Source organism: Centropristis striata, chromosome 5 (assembly GCF_030273125.1).
Source record: "Centropristis striata isolate RG_2023a ecotype Rhode Island chromosome 5, C.striata_1.0, whole genome shotgun sequence".
NCBI classification, from domain to species: domain Eukaryota; kingdom Metazoa; phylum Chordata; class Actinopteri; order Perciformes; family Serranidae; genus Centropristis; species Centropristis striata.
In genome coordinates, this window is record NC_081521.1 from 11,758,883 (window position 1) to 11,776,724 (window position 17,842).

At 45.6% G+C, this 17,842-nt stretch overlaps 1 protein-coding gene across 2 annotated transcripts; it reads left to right on the forward strand.

The window, feature by feature from the left end:
- The first annotated feature begins 322 nt into the window (after window positions 1–322).
- Window positions 323–16,047, forward strand: LOC131971978 (host cell factor 1-like). 2 transcript variants are annotated; one of them, XM_059333683.1, is made up of 29 exons: window positions 323–1,297; window positions 2,302–2,450; window positions 2,535–2,695; window positions 2,797–2,999; window positions 3,365–3,449; window positions 3,548–3,654; window positions 4,185–4,364; window positions 4,450–4,755; window positions 4,835–4,962; window positions 5,061–5,189; window positions 5,388–5,609; window positions 5,686–5,787; window positions 6,512–6,674; window positions 6,764–6,840; window positions 6,927–7,050; window positions 7,312–7,418; window positions 7,592–7,736; window positions 7,833–7,930; window positions 8,970–9,105; window positions 9,209–9,369; window positions 10,908–11,027; window positions 11,105–11,276; window positions 12,447–12,629; window positions 12,706–12,905; window positions 13,120–13,230; window positions 14,403–14,591; window positions 14,685–14,985; window positions 15,067–15,121; window positions 15,534–16,047. In XM_059333683.1, the coding sequence occupies exons 1-29, from the start codon at window positions 1,126–1,128 to the stop codon at window positions 15,571–15,573; spliced, it is 4,326 nt and encodes a 1,441-aa protein (XP_059189666.1). In that variant the 5' UTR covers window positions 323–1,125; the 3' UTR covers window positions 15,574–16,047. The 2 variants fall into 2 exon arrangements, with proteins under 2 accessions (XP_059189666.1, XP_059189667.1); XM_059333684.1 differs by having other exon boundaries at window positions 12,447–12,590.
- The last annotated feature ends 1,795 nt before the right edge of the window (window positions 16,048–17,842 follow it).

A 17,842-nucleotide genomic window follows, 5' to 3' on the forward strand; every position in this document is an offset into this window, starting at 1 on the left:
ATCACAAAAATCTGATTTCATTAGTCTTCAGATGTTTCCTGTGTAAACAATTTTTAATAATTTATAAAATAACTGAAGTAACTGAAGCTGTCAAAAGTATTGAGATGCTTGAGTACATGAAGAAAGTGACAAATACTCAACAGTACTCAAGTATAGCTGAAGTACCTAAATATAAGTATTTACTCATACCTCAGTAAATGTATTTAGTTACTTCCCAACATTTTTTTTCAATGCTTTATTGAAAATCACAATCACATTTTTCACAGTACATACCTTTCATAAGTGTATAAAGTGCTAGGTGAACATCAATCAACAGTAAAACTTATAATAACATTAGTATTGTAAATTCAGAGCAGTTGAAATAAAATGAAAATAGACAAAAATAAAATACATATAAAACAGTCTAAATGTCGTTTTCAATAAGGGGAATTAGTTTTAACTGTTAATTTCAGTTGGATTTTTTTTTCATAATATCATATAATTTTTGTGCCTTTGTAATTGTTAGAATTTTTAGAGATTGGTTACTTTCCAACATGTATTCTGTCTCTGTTAGCAGTTAGCGGTTAGCATTAGCCACCTAGCCTCGGTCTGTTTTGTTTGGTTGCCGTTAGCAGCAAGATGGCGGCTCCCATCCCGGTGCTCCGACCCTCCGCTCCACAGGTTTAACAGCGGCTCACCGCCTCCTCTGTGCCCGCTCACACCGCTGCATGGAGCGGCCGCGCAGCGCTCTGTCCCGCAGCTGGATCTATGTTTCTGCTTGTTCTTATTAGCCTCCACAGCGACCGTCCGACGGCTCTGTACCGACTCTGACCAGTGTTCCCGGGCCTAAGATGGCGGACTGTCCGCTGCAGATAGTCTGCTAGCGAACAGCTAACTATAGGTAAACCTACAGACCGGTTCCTGCTAGAACCAGGCTCCGTCTGTGAGCTCGTTAGCTCACTGAGGCTAGTTCTTAGCTTCAGTGTGATTAGCGGCTAGTTAGCCTCAGCCGATAGTTAGCAGGTGCTAACCCTGTTAGCCAGACAGAGACTTCTCTCGACTCTTCGACACAACAACTCTTGGCTGCACCAGGACCGTGTCTCTCCTCGCCGAGGACCGGGGGAGGTGCACCCTGACAGCAGCGCCATGGCAGCCGAGCCCGCGGTGCAGCAGCCCCGGTGGAAGCGCGTCCTGGGCTGGAGCGGCCCGGTGCCGCGGCCCCGGCACGGACACCGAGCCGTGAGCATCAAGGAGCTGATGGTGGTGTTCGGCGGCGGGAACGAGGGTATCGTAGACGACCTGCACGTCTACAATACAGGTACCGGTACTGGGACCGGTGGGGCAGCCCGCCGGGTTAACTCTTTACACTGTGTGATAAATATCTATAAAGCATATAAAGAGAATTATGTCGTTCAGCTAATTGGGAGCTGCAAGCGTTAGCTTCTGCTAATGTTAACTGGAAGCTAAGAAGCTAATATACTAGCTGTGGTATGGTATAAACTATAAGGTGTCCACAGGGGCTTTAGCATGCTAGGCTAGGTTAGCTTCTACTCACTGAAGCTAACCATGTAGCCGCATGCTAACAGCTGTTAGCATTAGGTTTTAGCTAACGGAGCTCCGGCACAAACACGGAGAGAAATGGCGCGTTTTTACTGAAAACATTGCCGACGTCACACAAACACGCCCCCTCTGCAGCTGCAGGATCAAAAGGAAATAATAAAAAATATGATAAAATCAATTTGATAAAATAAATAGTACAGAATAAGAACATCAGTAAAAAGACGAAAAATATAATACAATTCATGTTAAATGTAAAAACATATAAAAAATAATATTATAGTACATAATAGTACAAATAAAAAAATTATATATAAGAACTCATTCCTGTGGCGCCCTGTTACTGTGTTATAATAATTTATACATTAATGTGTTCATCACTTTAATGTTGCTGGTGAAGGTGGATCTTTATTGGCTGAATATATTCTGTAATAATGCATCATTATTTATTATTGATGTAATTTAGTTTTAATAATCAGAATCTGTGAAGTAACTAACACTGTCATGAATGTAGTGCAGTAAAATTACTATTATTGCTATTAAAATAGTATTATTAAAGTACTATTAGTAAGTACTTTAGTAATACTTGCCTGAGATGTCCTATAGTAGAAGTATAAAGTAGCAGAAAATGGTAAATACCACAAAGTTGTACTTGAGTAAATGTACTTAGTTCCTTTCCATAACTGCTTTTAACAAAATATTTAATAAAGTGAATAAGAAATGAATTGTCTCACATGTCTTACTTCCTGTCCTCGCCCCCTGCAGCTACCAATCAGTGGTTCATCCCTGCGGTGCGAGGAGACGTCCCCCCCGGCTGCGCTGCCTACGGCTTTGCGTGTGATGGGACGAGGCTGCTGGTTTTTGGCGGGATGGTGGAGTACGGCAAATACAGCAGCGACCTGTATGAACTGCAGGTCAGTGATGTCACTGTACACCTGGTTCTGCTGAAGAACTGCCTGTGTGTGAACCTGTAGTTTACAGCGTGTTGTGTCTTTCAGGCGAGTCGTTGGGAGTGGAAACGTCTGAAGGCAAAAGCGCCAAAGGACGGCCCGCCCCCCTGCCCCCGCCTCGGACACAGCTTCTCTCTCATTGGCAGCTGCTGCTACCTGTTTGGAGGATTGGCCAATGACAGTGAAGACCCCAAGAACAACATCCCCAGGTAAGAAACACCAGACAGTCTTCAGGAAATCAAAAAAAGGATCCAGAGGGGAACTGTGGGTCAGGTTTAAGAGCACACTGACTCCTCACCTGTCCTCTCAGGTATCTGAACGACCTGTACTGCCTGGAGCTGCAGCCAGGCTCCAGTGTGGTCGGCTGGGAGATCCCGGAGACATCAGGGCCACTGCCGCCGCCCAGAGAGAGTCACACCGCCGTGGTGACGAGTGGCCGCGCCGTCAACAGACTCATCATCTATGGAGGGATGAGCGGCTGCAGACTGGGAGACCTGTGGGTCCTCCACACAGGTGAGACAGGTCCCACACAGGTGAGACAGGCTCCACACAGGTGAGGCAGGCTCCACACAGGTCCCACACAGGTGAGACAGGCTCCATACAGGTCCCACATAGGTGGGACAAGACCCTTTCATAGTGCGGTCCTGCTAATGTCCCGCTATATTGCTGGAAAGATCTGCACCTGCTCTTCGCCTTAGAGCGTTCATAGTGATCCCGCGAAGGCGTGATATTCGTACTCTTTCAAAGTGCAGTCCGGCGTTGCAGAACGAGGTGGGAGGAGACGACAGTGTTTTTCAACAGAGCAGCAGCAGTGCTGCACAGTAGCACAGTGTTGATAGTGTTGATTCTGATTTGTTCCTGTTCTGATGATGTCACAGACTCTATGACGTGGAGTAAACCTTCCCTGAATGGAACTGCCCCCCTGCCCCGCAGCCTGCACTCTGCCACCACCATCAACAACAAGTACTGCACGCACACTACGCACAAGTACTGCATATACTATACATACTACTGCAGACAAGTTGTAAATCTGATCTTTGATCTTGAATCTCCACCTGCAGGATGTATGTGTTTGGAGGTTGGGTTCCTCTGGTGATGGATGATGTCAAAGTGGCCACTCATGAGAAGGAGTGGAAGTGTACCAACACACTGGCCTGTCTGAACCTGGGTAAACACACACACACACAGTTTCTAGCACAGACAGTATATGAAGAACAAGGACATGACAGCTCCCCATTCGTGAGTCCAGAACATCTGGAGCACCCCCTGGTGGCGGGTTGCAGTATGTGAGGATGGGGCAGGACATGGGCCTAAAAACTCAAAGTAAAGGTCAAATAAATGTTTTAAGTCCTTCTTGTCAATCTGATGTTTGTTCAAGTGTTATTTTTTTGATAAGTTTGATTTTGATTTGATTAAAACCGGGCTGTGACATCATGATTGACGGCTCTAACTGAGACTTCTGATTGGTCGGGCGGGTGTTTTCCGGCGCTGTGTGATGTCACCAGAGCTGGCTGGTGGTGCCTTTATCCAGATATTTAGGTCTTGATGTTGTATAGCAGGAGGAAGTGGAGACGCAACTTCCATCTTTATATACAGGCTGTGGGACAGCCACAGGGACAATATGAAGAGGACACTGAAACAAGACCACCTGTCTGTGTCTGTACCTTCCCGTCTGTTTGTCTGTCCACCTGTGTGTAGATACGATGTGCTGGGAGACAGTCCTGATGGACAGTGTGGAGGAGAACCACCCCAGAGCTAGAGCAGGTCACTGCAGTGTGGCCATCAACTCCAGACTCTACATCTGGAGCGGCAGGGACGGATACAGGAAGGCCTGGAACAACCAGGTGTGCTGCAAGGACCTCTGGTACCTGGAGACAGGTGAGGACTACTGTTATATACCTGTAGCACTTTGAGTCCTGTCTGTCTGTCTGTCTGTCTGTCTGACTGTCTCATCTGTCCTCAGAGCGTCCCTGCGCTCCCTCTCGGGTGCAGCTTGTTCGGGCCAATACGTCGTCTCTGGAGGTGAGCTGGGGTCCGTCACAGACCGCAGAGACTTACCTGCTGCAGGTGCAGAAGTACGATATTCCCACCACACCTGCCTCTAGCCCTGCCCCCAACCCTGTCCTCACTGCTACACCTGGAGCCAGCCCCGCCCCCATGGTTCCAACACCAGCCAGTCGAACTCTCCCTCTGTCTGGCATCACGCTGGTCCCTTCCCCCACTGTCTCCGGACCTGGAAGCCCGTTGGCTGCTGCTGCCAAAGCACCAGGTATGTTTACACACCTGTAGAGGTAGATCCATAGCCGTGGTCGAACGAGTGGAGCTCACCTGTTTCTGTATTTCTGCAGCTGTCCTGAAGGTGGCAGCAGCTCCAGGTGTCACAGTGAGACAGGCCACGCCCAAACCCCCAGTTGGTGTGACGACACTCCCTGCAGGTGTTCGTATGGTCGTACCTGGTCAGGCCGCTCAGGGGACGGTAAAAACTTCAATATTCTTATCTCGTAGATCACCTGATATCGCTGGATCACCTTGTTGTCGTTGTCATGTGACTGAACTTCTCCTGGCTGTTCTCAGCCAATAGGAAGCAGTCCTCAGATGAGTGGGATGGCAGCGTTGGCAGCGGCGGCTGCAGCAACTCAGAAGATCCCTCCGTCTCCAGCGGCGGTCCTGAACATCCCTGCAGGAGCGACAATCTTAAAGACGGTGAGTCCACGGTAAATCACGTCACAGTGACTGCTTTACTGTAATACTGCTGTAAAAATACTGTGATACGAGTGTAGTATTATTGTTAGTTCTGCAAATAGTCAGGTAAATATTTTAAATGTAAATGGAATGACATAAAACCATTGGAGTACAATTAATTGATTGATTGATCAGTACCGACTGTTTTCTGTGTCTCAGATGACTAACCCAGCCACTCGAATGCTGAAGACGGCTCAGGTGGGCGGGGCCTCTGTAGTCTCCACCCCAGGGACCCCTGGCCGACCAATCATCACGGTGCATAAGTCAGGCACAGTGACGGTGTCCCAGCAGCCTCAGGTGGTCACCACGGTGGTGGGTGGAGTCACAAAGACCATCACTCTCGTTAACAGCCCGCTCAGTATGGGAGGGGGCGGATCTCTGGTGAGTGTTGTCACCTGTTGGTTCACTGCAGCAGATTGACATATGGACACACCTGATGACATCACTCCTGTTTCAGATTGGTAACCTTGGTAACCTGGGGAAGATGATGTCAGTGGTCACTAAACCAATTCAGAGTGGAGCAGTTACTGGGAGCAGCCCTGTGACCCAGATCCTCCAGGTACAGGCCATTAACCCTGCCCCCTGTAAACACCTGTCATTAACCACGCCCCCTGTAAACACCTGTCATTAACCACGCCCCCGTAAACACCTGTCATTTACCATGCCCCCTGCAAACACCTGTCATTAACCAAGCCCCCTGCAAACACCTGTCATTAACCACGCCCCCTGTAAACACCTGTCATTAACCACGCCCCTGTAAACACCTGTCATTAACCACGCCCCCTGTAAACACCTGTCATTAACCACGCCCCCTGTAAACACCTGTCATTAACCACGCCCCCTGTAAACACCTGTCATTAATCACGCCCCCTGTAAACACCTGTCATTGACCACGCCCCCGTAAACACCTGTCATTGACCACGCCCCCGTAAACACCTGTCATTAACCATGCCCCCGTAAACACCTGTCATTAACCACGCCCCCGTAAACACCTGTCATTAACCACGCCCCCGTAAACACCTGTCATTAACCACGCCCCCGCAAACACCTGTCATTAACCACGCCCCCGTAAACACCTGTCATTAACCACGCCCCTGTAAACACCTGTCATTAACCACGCCCCCTGTAAACACCTGTCATTAACCACGCCCCCTGTAAACACCTGTCATTAACCACGCCCCCTGTAAACACCTGTCATTAACCACGCCCCCTGTAAACACCTGTCATTAACCACGCCCCCTGTAAACACCTGTCATTAACCTTGTACCCTATAAACGCTACAGGCGAAGTCTGGCCTCCCAGCGGGAACTGTCCTGAAGCTTGTGACCTCAGCAGACGGTAAGCAGACGGCCATCCTCAGCACACCGCAGGCCGGATCCACAACAACCAAACCCAGGACCACCTTCATCCGGTCCATCCCTGTGTCAGCACTGCAGGGCTCCACAGGTACACACACACACACACACACACACACACACACCTAAGCTGCTCTCTGTTCGTCATGTGATGACTGAGTGAGACTCCTCCCACTATAGGTGCTAACAGTCCAATCACAATCCTGACGCCAGGTTCCACCGGGAAGATCATCAACACGGCCCCCAAGAACACACAGGTAACACACACACAGGCAACACACACAGGTAACACACACACACACAGGTAACACACACACACAGAGGTAACACTCATTGTGTCCAGGTGGTGTTGGCAACGGCAGGGTCACCTGGTACGATGGTCAGGACTGTCCCTGTGGGCGGAGTCAGACTGATGTCACCAGGAGCCACACCCACTGTCACCACGCTGCTTGTCAAGGGAACCACAGGTAACCACCGGTCAGAAGCCAGCTGTGGGGCGTCCCGGTGGCTCACACTGGTAGAGCGCTTGCCATGTAGGCTGAGGCCTTGCTGCAGCGGAGCCGGGTTCGAATCCGGCCTGAGCTCCCTTTGCCGCATGTCTTCCCCTCTGTCACCCCCTTTCACTCTGTCACTGTCAATAAAGCATAAAAATGCCTAAAAAAAATAATCTAAAAGAAGCCAGCTGTGACTCTCCTGCATGGAGTCTGACAGGTGTGTCTGTGTCTCAGGTGTATCCAGTCTTGGGACGGTAACAGGAACTGTCTCCACCTCAATGGCAGGTGGAGCTGCCACCAACCAGGTTAACATGGCAACCTCAGCTATCGGACCCAAACAGGTTCATTATATAATTTTAGTGTTGCTGTAGTTATACTGTAATTTTACAGTAATTTTACATTTACTGTAGTTTGACTGTAATTCCAGTTTCACTGTAATTATACTGTAGTTTTACTGTAAATTGTAACCGTACTGTACTCCAGTACTGTAGTAATACTTCAGTTTTGTGTTCAGGTGACTCTGTTTACGACTCCGAGCGGCGCTGAGGCTCAGCCTCTGGTCCAGGATCTGCCCGTCACCTTCATGGCTTCTCCAACTTCAGAAGAACCTGGTAGTACTACTACTGCAGCAGGAGAAACTGGAGACTCTGCAGCTCCAGGTAGAGAAAGCAGTAGCAGGAGTACTTTTTGTCACATGCAATTATCAGATATAAACCCTCATGTGTGTTTATGATGTCACTCTGATGATACTGCAGTGACGCAGGTGTGCTCCAACCCGCCGTGTGAGACCCACGAAACGGGCACGACCAACACCGCCACCGTCTCCTCCTCCAGCATGAGCCGGGAGCTCCAGGTGAGAGGCTGTGTTTATATTTATTTCCTCTCATTACACATCTCATTCTTTACTTTTTTTAAATTTCTTATTTTTATTATTATTATCGATAACATCCAAAAAAGCTGAACCTCTTTAAACCAGGGTTCGTACGGTAATGAAAAACCGTTGAAGGTCCTCTCAGCAGTCAGAATATATAAAAGGTTTACTTGAAATAATAAGGAAAATAAAAACATGTAATGAAAAGTTGAGTAGATACTTGATTATTTTAGAGAGTAAAGACAAGCTTTGCAAAAATAAGATAAAATTGAAAAGACAAAAAAAAATTGCAACAGATACAATAGAACAGCTGTTTAAAATCCTCCTGTAAAACAGTTTTGGTTGAGCATTTAAATGTGATGGCTGCATTTAGTTCTGAATTCTTATGCATTAATATTTCTTAAGCAGATGTCAAGTAACCTGGAACATGTTTCAAACACTGCAAGTGACTTGTGGCTGTAGTGCAAATCCAATTTCAGTCAGTCATTTTTTTTTAACTTTAATCCATATAAATGTATGTTAATAAGAATTCAAGTTGCAATTAAAACATGGCAAGGTGTATCAAAATGTGTCTGTGGTTTGATTTAGAGGCACCGACTACAGTGATCCGACTGAAATGCATACATTTTTTGGTCTTGAATATTCATTGAAAGGTTATGGAAAACCATTGCTAAAAAAGTGTACGAACCCTATTAAACCCACCTGCCCAGGTAGAGGTAGACTTTGTATTTTTTGTAGCAGTTGTGGTGTTTTAGTGACGAAACAAACTGCAAAAACGAAATAAGGCAGTTTAACTTACAGATGAAACAAACTAATTTTCATGTGTTTTCATCTTGTTTCACTGATCAGCAAAGAGAATCTGAGATCTTCGATCAGTAGAAACCATTAAACTGTAAATCTGTGAGTCAGAGACAACTGAAGCAATCAGGTGTTAGTTCATTCTGATTGTAATGTCAGGACCTTCAGGTTTACAGTGTGTCAGCCCTCAACAGGTGACAGGTGTTGTCTGTCTGCTCCTCAGATGAGCTCAGACCAGCCTCCAGCTCAGCAGCCTCCAGCTCAGCAGCCTGTCAGTCTGAACGGAGGGAACATCTGCTCCAATCCACCATGTGAGACCCATGAAACCGGAACCACCAACACCGCCACCACGGCTACAGGTAACCTGAGACTCATTTATTTATGATTTATCATTAATAATATTTACATATAGTATTGTGGTCAGCAGGAGGTGATGACACTTCCTGTGCTTTGTGTCTGCAGCTCAGCAGAGCGGAGACTCCACAGACCCGGCCTCCTCCTCCTCCTCCTCCTCCTCCTCCTCCTCCTCCTCCTCTGACCCCGCTCCCTCCACCACAGCCAGTCAGAGCAGAGCTGTTACCACCGTTACACAGGCCACACCCACACCAGGGCCGTCCATACCTGTAAGTGACACACACACACACACACACACACACACACACGCACACACACACACACACACAGTATGAGGGGTATTTTATGCCAGCACACTATACTTAAACGCCTTAAACGCGTCGCCTGTGCCAGCATAAAGTCTGATTAATAGGCGTGCTTACAGACAAGCGTATTGCGAGTACACCAGATGACATGGGTGACGGGTGAAAAGTGCCACGAGCGAACGTAGTGGACGCCTGTGTGTGTGTGTAACGCGTGTACGTTAACAGTGTGTTACTCTGTGTAACAGTTCAGCTGTTACACAGAGTCTCAGCTTCATATGGTATTGTTTATAAGAAAGCACAACTTACAGATGAACTCCAAGCCCCCACAGAGCTGTCAGGATATTTCTATTATTTTCAGGCCAGTTTTTATTTTCTTGTTAACGAAATCTCTCTCTCTCTCTCTCTCTCTCTCTCTCTCTCTCTCTCTCTCTCTCTCTCTCTCTCTCTCTCTCTCTCTCTCTCTCTCTCTCTCTCTCTCTCTCTCTCTCTCTCTCTCTCTCTCTCTCTCTCTAGGTTTGAATGATATCGAATTGATATTTAATGATAGCAAGGGTGAAAGGGATAATTAAAATAATTTCAGCTACTTAAAAATAGTAGGTTAATAGTAAAGTGCAACGCTCACAGCCAGTTCCCAGCTTCGCGCGCGGACACACAGTTCATTACGCACCAGCTGTAATTAGGTAGGTTTACCTGCCTGCAGAAGCCGTAATCGCTGTCACCCCTGAATATTAAGTAGCCATGCGGACCTATCTAATGAATATTCAGTAGCCATGTGGACAGCAGTCCGTTCACAATATGATTCCATCGGACCTTATATCTACACTGTTTAACCCAATTCGGCACTTATGCACAGTCCCATTATGTTTTACAGACATTCGTAGTTAACATATGAGGTAAAACATTTTGTTTAAGCTGCATTTTGCTGACTTTCACTCCTAAAACAGGCTAATTAAGCCTCCGGTTTTGGCCGGAAAAACGTTAAGTTTATCTGGTACGTACGAGATAGTCTTTCTCTTCATCTATAAGTTGTGCTTTCTTATAAACAATACAATATGAAGATGAGACTCTGTGTAACAGCTGAACTGTTATAGGCTTACACGCGTTACACACACACACACAGGCGTCCACTACGTTCGCTCGTGGCACTTTTCACCCGTCACCCATGTTATCTGGTGTACTCGCAATACGCGTGTCTGTACGCCTATGTAGAATTGTACTTAACAGTCACGCGGGTCTTCATGTCACGTATTTGAGGCGTAGTTCACCCGTCACGCAGCCGTCACGTAGGCGTATGTGCAACAACGCGTGTACAGCGTCTGCGTGACGCCTACGTGACGCCTGTCTGTCCATTGAAAGTGAATGGAATTTACACGCGCACGTTAGACGTTTGATGTCATTGCATAGGCGCTGTACACGTGTTTTAGTATAGTGTGCTGGCATAAAATGCCCCTCATACACACAGTAACACCAACATGATCTCTTGTGTGTGTGTGTGTGTGCAGGAGATCTCCTCGTTTGTTAGAGAGGACAGGGCGGAGTTCTTGGAGGCTGTTGTCATGAAGAAGGAGGAGCCAGAAGAGACGGCAGTCTCAGTGTTACAGGTTCATATGGAGGCTGTAAAGGTACACACCACACACACACACACACACACACACACACACACACACACAGGTAACCAATCAGCTCCTCCCTCTCTTAGGCTGACAGTCTCCCTCAGGAGCTCATGTCATCAGAAGGGGAAGGATGTGAGTCGGTCTCCGGGGCAACAACGATGATGGTGACAGGACTGACATCAGATCACCTGGCTGTTACCACAGCAACAGAGGAGGCACTTCAGCAGGCGACAATACAGGTTGTCCTGCAGGCACCAGGTGAGTCATTGTGTACCTGTCAGACAATACAGAGGGCTGGACTGCTTACGGTTAATCTCATCCTGGTTCAGGTGTCTGGGGGTACAGGGCGGAGCTTTCCATAAAGGCCAACTGTCGGCCAAACAGCCGACTACTCAGTCAAGTGCAGCCGGCTGCTGTATTATTTTCAATTCTAATAAAATATTTTTGATTAAACAAGTTGCTGCTACTACAGCGTGTACATTTTACACCCCTTTTCTCTGCTTCAAAACAAATGTGATAGGCTCTGTCTGTCTGTGTCAGTCCCGCCCCTGTGTGTGTGTGTTAGCGTGTGTGTGTCAGTGATGTATTTTCCATACAGGCTGGAATTGATTAAAACACACTGCTGCATACATCGTTCAGTTGCTGCAAGCTAACATTAGCAAACAATTAAAGTTATGCATCAATCCCAAAACTCTGCAGCCTCAACAGGAAGCAGTAGAATAGTAGTAGGTTTTTAACCGAAGAAAAAAACCCCACAAGAATCACCTCACACACGATAGACGGTGAATTAAAGTTTTATAAGTGTTTGTTTTATTTGGACCCACCAACCAACAAATATTTCAGTGAGAAATCTTTCTTTTTGAAACGGATCGCCTCTTGTTCCCACAGTCGGCTGCCACTGAAATAGCTCATCAGACAGAGACTGGGAGTGAATTGAGTTACAGAATCAAAATAAAGTTCATCTGCATGGATTAAATTGAATTTGAATTTGTTGTGTTGTGGATTCATGCAAAAGATGTAAAGAGTAAGACTTTATCTTTATTTCTCCTGAGCGCCATAGACAAGTTCACAAACGTCACTGTAAACGACAAGCGTATCCATATGAATTACTTCCGGTCGCTTAACGCAGGTAGCTTTCAAAATAATAGCACATTAGAGTGTTAGCAGAATCCAACACAGAATTTACAAGACTGTAAAATATAATGCCTAGTAAAACATACAAGAAGCCTTACTGTCCGTTACAATATCTCCCTACATGTTAACAATCAGGTAGGCAATGTCATTAAAATATACAATGATTAACATCAGTCCAGTCTGAGGCTGTTCGGGTGCAGAGCCTGAACTTGCAGGGATTGTGACATCACAGCAGTCTGCAGCCAATCAGAGTCCAGCTCAGAGTGCTGATCAGAATCATTGATCTGTCCGCAGAAGGGGGGGCAGGCAACCAGACCCCCATCGTTTTGACCCAGCAGGAGCTGGCAGCACTGGTCCAGCAGCAGCTGCAGGACGTCCACAACCAACCAAAACCAGGACCACCAGAACCAGAACCCCAGCACAGCAGCCTCCCCACAGGTAGACCGCTGACGCACACCTCAGTGATGCTGGTCCTGGGTCAGACACAACCTCAATTTTTCTTTAGAGGTTCAACTGAAAGTAAAGTTCAATTAAGTTCCCTGTTGTTTCCCAGAGGGCCTTGCTCCGGCGGACAGCCTGAATGATCCCGCAGCCGAGAGTAATGGACACACAATGACATCATCGGCAGTAACTAGCGCCGTAGCCCGATTAGCCAGCACGTTTGGCCCCGCCCCTCCTCTCTCATCAGGGGGTGTGGCCAAGACTCAACCTGCCACCACTGAGGCGACTAATGGCGTCACATCAACTGCAGGGGTGAGAGACTTGCAGACATGCAACTTGCTAATAACATGCTAACAATACACCAACAACATGCTAACATCAAGCTAACACCATGGTAACATGGTATCATGTAAACAACACACCAACATGTTAAAAACATTACACCCACATGCTGCTAATATGCTAACAACATGCTAAAAATGGTGTGTTTGTGTTTGTGTGTGTGTGTGTGTGTGTGTGTGTGTAGAAGGTGACATCATCAACGAAGGATGGTCTGTGGTTCGACGTCGGCGTCGTCAAGGTTACCAACATGGAGGTCACACATTACTACATCCCAGAAGACGACGTAGGAAACCAGGTGAAACATTAAACTGATCTGAGAGCAGAGTTTGGCTTGATGTTACAGTCACAGGCAGCAGAGGGCGCCGAGTACTCTGAGTATGTGTGTACATATCTTTCTATTTATATATATATATATATATATATATATATATATATATATATATATATATATATATATATATATATATATATATATGATCCCACAAACTAACAGTATAGTATACTATTAGTTTTTTGTATATAGTGTTTTGTAGCATTTCTTGATCATTTTGATACCACGAATGGCTTGTTTAGTCTCTAACAGAGTGGTTCCCAAATGTTGTGGGATTTTGTGACAACCATACACTATAAATACAGTAAACATTATTATTATTATTCTTAACCGATTATCCACACTTGGGTCGTGGGGGTGCTGGAACTATCACAGGGCTGACACTAAAACTTATAAATTCATTTTTAATCATTTCCCAGTACAGAGGCAAATGCTGTGCTACCATCAAAAGAATTAGTATAAAGAAAAATAAACATTCACAGAGTAATAAGAGTGATAACACATGTTAAAGAGGATTTTTTTTTGCACGGATATGAGTACAGGTGTGCCTCGGGAACAAAAAGTTTGGCCTTTATCGAAGTTGGCCAGTTAAGCTGAGGTGTTCATCAAAATGTTTTAAAACGAACGGTAAATACCATGAACAATAAGTACACAGCGAAGTGAGACAAATGGGGGGAAAAAATCACGTTAGTTCATGTGCTAGCACTAGGCTAGCATGAATGCTTACTAGTGTTCTAGCTACAACAGTCAGAAACAAATCTATGATCCATTGTCAGTGTTAACATGATCTCATTTGGTGGTCGTTTTAATGAGCTGTGGTAAAAGTTGGCCTCACTATATTCTGCCATGATCATGGAATATATAAGCTGACAGTGTTAGCTAGCGCTAATGTAGCTATCGAGCCGTTGTTTCCCAGGATCTCAGTGATAGTTAGGCTTATGGGGAACCATTACTGTAGAAAGTAAAACATAACATTTTCCTTGCTGTGCTTTTCTGAAAGAAGCTGTGGTGAAAGTGAATAATATGTCACGAAGGGATCTGAAGCATACGGCGTTAGCTAGCATAATGCTAGCACATTAGACTGACAGGACCAGCCGATCGATCAGGTGATTGACGAGGTATTGATTGAACTGCAGGATGATGATTCAGGTGACGTTCCGGACTACAGTCGGATGAAGAGGGTGGAGCTTCAGCCGGGAACGGCGTACAAGTTCCGTGTGGCGGGGATCAACATCTGTGGCCGGGGGGCGTTCTCCGAGGTATCCGCCTTTAAAACATGTCTTCCTGGTTTCCCCGGAGCGCCGTGCGCCATCAAGATCAGCAAGGTGAGTCCTGTTTTCTACCATGAAACCACACAAACACACACACTCAATAACTTCCTGTGATCGTCATGGAAACGTGTTTCTGTGTGTCTGTAGAATGTGGGCGGGGCCCAGCTCACCTGGGAGCCGCCCGCCGTAACATCAGGGAGGATCACAGAGTACTCCGTGTACCTCGCCATCCAGTCCAGCTCGACCGCCGCCGCCACCCCAGGTCCTGGCCCCGCCCAGCTGGCTTTCATGAGGGTTTACTGCGGCACGACAGCGTCATGCCTCGTCCCCGCCGCCAGCATCGCCAACGCCCACATCGACCTCACCACCAAGCCTGCCATCATCTTTCGCATTGCTGCCCGCAACCAGAAGGGCTACGGGCCCGCCACACAGGTCCGCTGGCTGCAAGGTGAGTTGAGCAACGGCACAGGTTATTGATTAATGATTACTGATTATTTATCACTGATTATTGATTGATGTTTGTGCGTAGAACACAGTAAAGCGACGCCAACGGCGGCAGTGAAACGACCAGCAGCTCCTGACATGTAAGAGACGCCAACATTTACTTGCATGAAGAAGAAATACTGCACAGTACAAATACACACAAATATTTTTGTGTATACAAAAATGTATCAGATTTATCACAGCTCAAACTAAATGTGAAGAAAGAAATCTGGACTAAAGAAAACTTCATTAATAAAAATGCAGTGTTTGAAATAAAATAAAACCTCACAATTCATCTTTATTAGATTTAGATTTAAATATATTAAAGTTCCAACTTAAACTGCAGTTCCTTCAACTAAAATGAACCGATCAGAGAACTGTTTTTATAATTTGAAGTTTTATTCCTTTTTATTCAGCATTCGAACCTGCAGAAAAATAGGCAAAAATACACTTCTGAAAAAATGTAAAAGTAAGCAGGGTTTTTTTAAAGTTATTTTCACTTCCTGTCTTCAGAAAACCTGTCGGGCCAAAGAAGTTCAGAACCGACCAATAGGAGGAGCCGACATCCTGCTAAGGACTGTGATTTGTTATTGTTGTCTTAAGCTCCGCCCTGCATCTGGTTGCCATGTCAACAAGAAGGAGGCAGGACCGTGGCAGTGGCCAGTGGAAACCGACAAAATAAAAGACTTGTAGATTATTTGTACATTATCAGACCAATCTGTCGTCACTTCTTCTACTGGTTGTCATGGAGACAGCGAGGGCAACAGTCCAGTGAAAATAATAGTTTGAGTTCATTAAAATGTATCAGGCCCCGCCCCATGTGACGTCATGATGAGGGGCGGGGGCGGGGTTTAAACCAGCTGTAAATAATATTTAGTTTACTTTTTTATGAATGTTTTTTCTTCTTCTGGGTTTTTTTTCCTTTTCGTGCTTGTTGCCCACAATGAAGGAGCTCGGCTATTCGGTTTGTCTAAACAGGAAGTGTTTGTGAATATTCTCTGGATTAATAAAGATTTTTAGAGCATTTCTTTAACTTCTGCAGATTTCATTCAATCACATCGGTTATTTTTTATGTTATGTTGGTCAGCGTTAAGTGTCGTCATGACGACCGTGAACGTCGGTGACGACGTGTCGGACACAGCGCTGCTCCTCAGCCTGCTAACGTCCAGTAACTCTCCAGAGGAGGCAGCTGTGTTCAGCCCTGAATGTTTGATAAACAGCAGACAGCCACTCTGAGTATGAGAGGAAACGTTTTTAGACTGTTTCTATGAAAATGTGTCCCTGTTCATTTCCCATGTGAGCTTATATACAAATTCAAAAGAATTCAAATTCAAAATGACTATTTATCCCCGAGGGGAAATTCAGTTAGTCTGTTAGCTCTTCTGTAAATTATTGAAGAATTATGGCTGTTGGCTGTATGAGAGAAGGATCTTTTGTATCTCTCCGTCCTGTAACAGAGAGAGAGGAGCCGTCCACTGCTGTTCTTTTGGTCCATAAAGGTTTTGTGTAGCAGATGATCTGGTATTTCAGGATGTCCTGGAACATGTTGACAGGTCATCTCTCCACCACCTCCTCCAGTGTGTCCAACCTGGCTCCAACCACAGAACCAGCTCTTTAGACCAGTCTGTCCAACCGCCTTCATCTCTGTGTGTGATGCTGCCTCCCCAGCAGACTGCAGCATAAAACAACACACTACCACCACAGACTGATAAAACATCTGCAGCATCTTACTACACATGTCCAGAGATCTGAGCTTCAAGAAGAAAAAGAGGCGGCTCTGCCCCTTTTTGTAGAGAGCGTCTGTGATTAGGGACCAGTCCAACTTATTATCCAGGTATACACCTAGACACTTAGAACTTGGCACCACCTCCATGTCCACCCTACAGGTATTCACTGGCTGAAGAGGGGGCTTGAACCTGCAGAAATCTCTAATCATTTCCTGAGTCTTTGAGGTGTTCAGTAGGAGATAGTTCTTGTGACTCCAGTCACTGAAGGCTTTTATCAGATCCCTATATTCAGATTCCTGTCCATTCCTGATACACGCGACAATAGCAGTGTCGTCCGAGTATTTCTGGACGTGACAGGACTCAGAGTTGTATTTGAAGTCTGCTGTGTACAGTGTGAACAGGAATGGAGCCAGAACAGTGCCTTGTGGAGCCCCTGTGCTGCTCATTAATGTCCCAGAAACACAGTTCCCCAACCTGACACACTGTGGTCTTCCTGTCAGGTAATCTGTGATCCAGGAGATGAAGGAAAGATCCACTCCCATCTCTGTGAGCTTGTTTTTAAGTATGTTGGGTTGGATGGTGTTGAATGCGCCTGAAAAATCAAAGAACATGATTCTCATATAAGCACCAGTTTTCTCCAGATGATGTACTGTGTGTATTGTACAGTACAGAGCATGCTATAGTATGTAATAAACACAGTACAGGCAGTATTTATACTTCAGTGAGCAGAAATCAGACTGAGCAGCTTTAAATCTCATTTAAATTCAATCAACAGAAACATGAGTGTGTGTGGGTGGCTGTGTGTAAGCAGATTATTTCTCAATTTAACTCTTTCAATCTTTCTGTCAGTTTAAAATCTTAACTTTACTTTCTGTTAATAACTAAACTCAAATAAAATCATATTTGACACAAACTGTTTTTAATAGAACAAACTGAACTTTAAGTTCAAATATATTCAATGTTGTTTTTTTCTGAATTATTGTAATATTTCAGACTTTATTTTTAATATCTTATCTTTTTTTGTTGACTTTAGTTTTATTGTCACAAACATCAGATCATAAGAACTTTATTTAAATTTTATTAATTCAAGTGACA

Excerpts from the sequence above, each read along its gene's own strand:
- LOC131971978 (XM_059333683.1), top strand. The coding sequence starts at position 1,126 with ATGGCAGCCGAGCCCGCGGTGCAGCAGCCCCGGTGGAAGCGCGTCCTG. Across the intron at positions 2,451-2,534 it reads GCGACCTGTATGAACTGCAG|GCGAGTCGTTGGGAGTGGAA; the intron begins GTCAGTGATGTC and ends TGTGTCTTTCAG. Across the intron at positions 14,986-15,066 it reads ACAGGTCCGCTGGCTGCAAG|AACACAGTAAAGCGACGCCA; the intron begins GTGAGTTGAGCA and ends GTTTGTGCGTAG.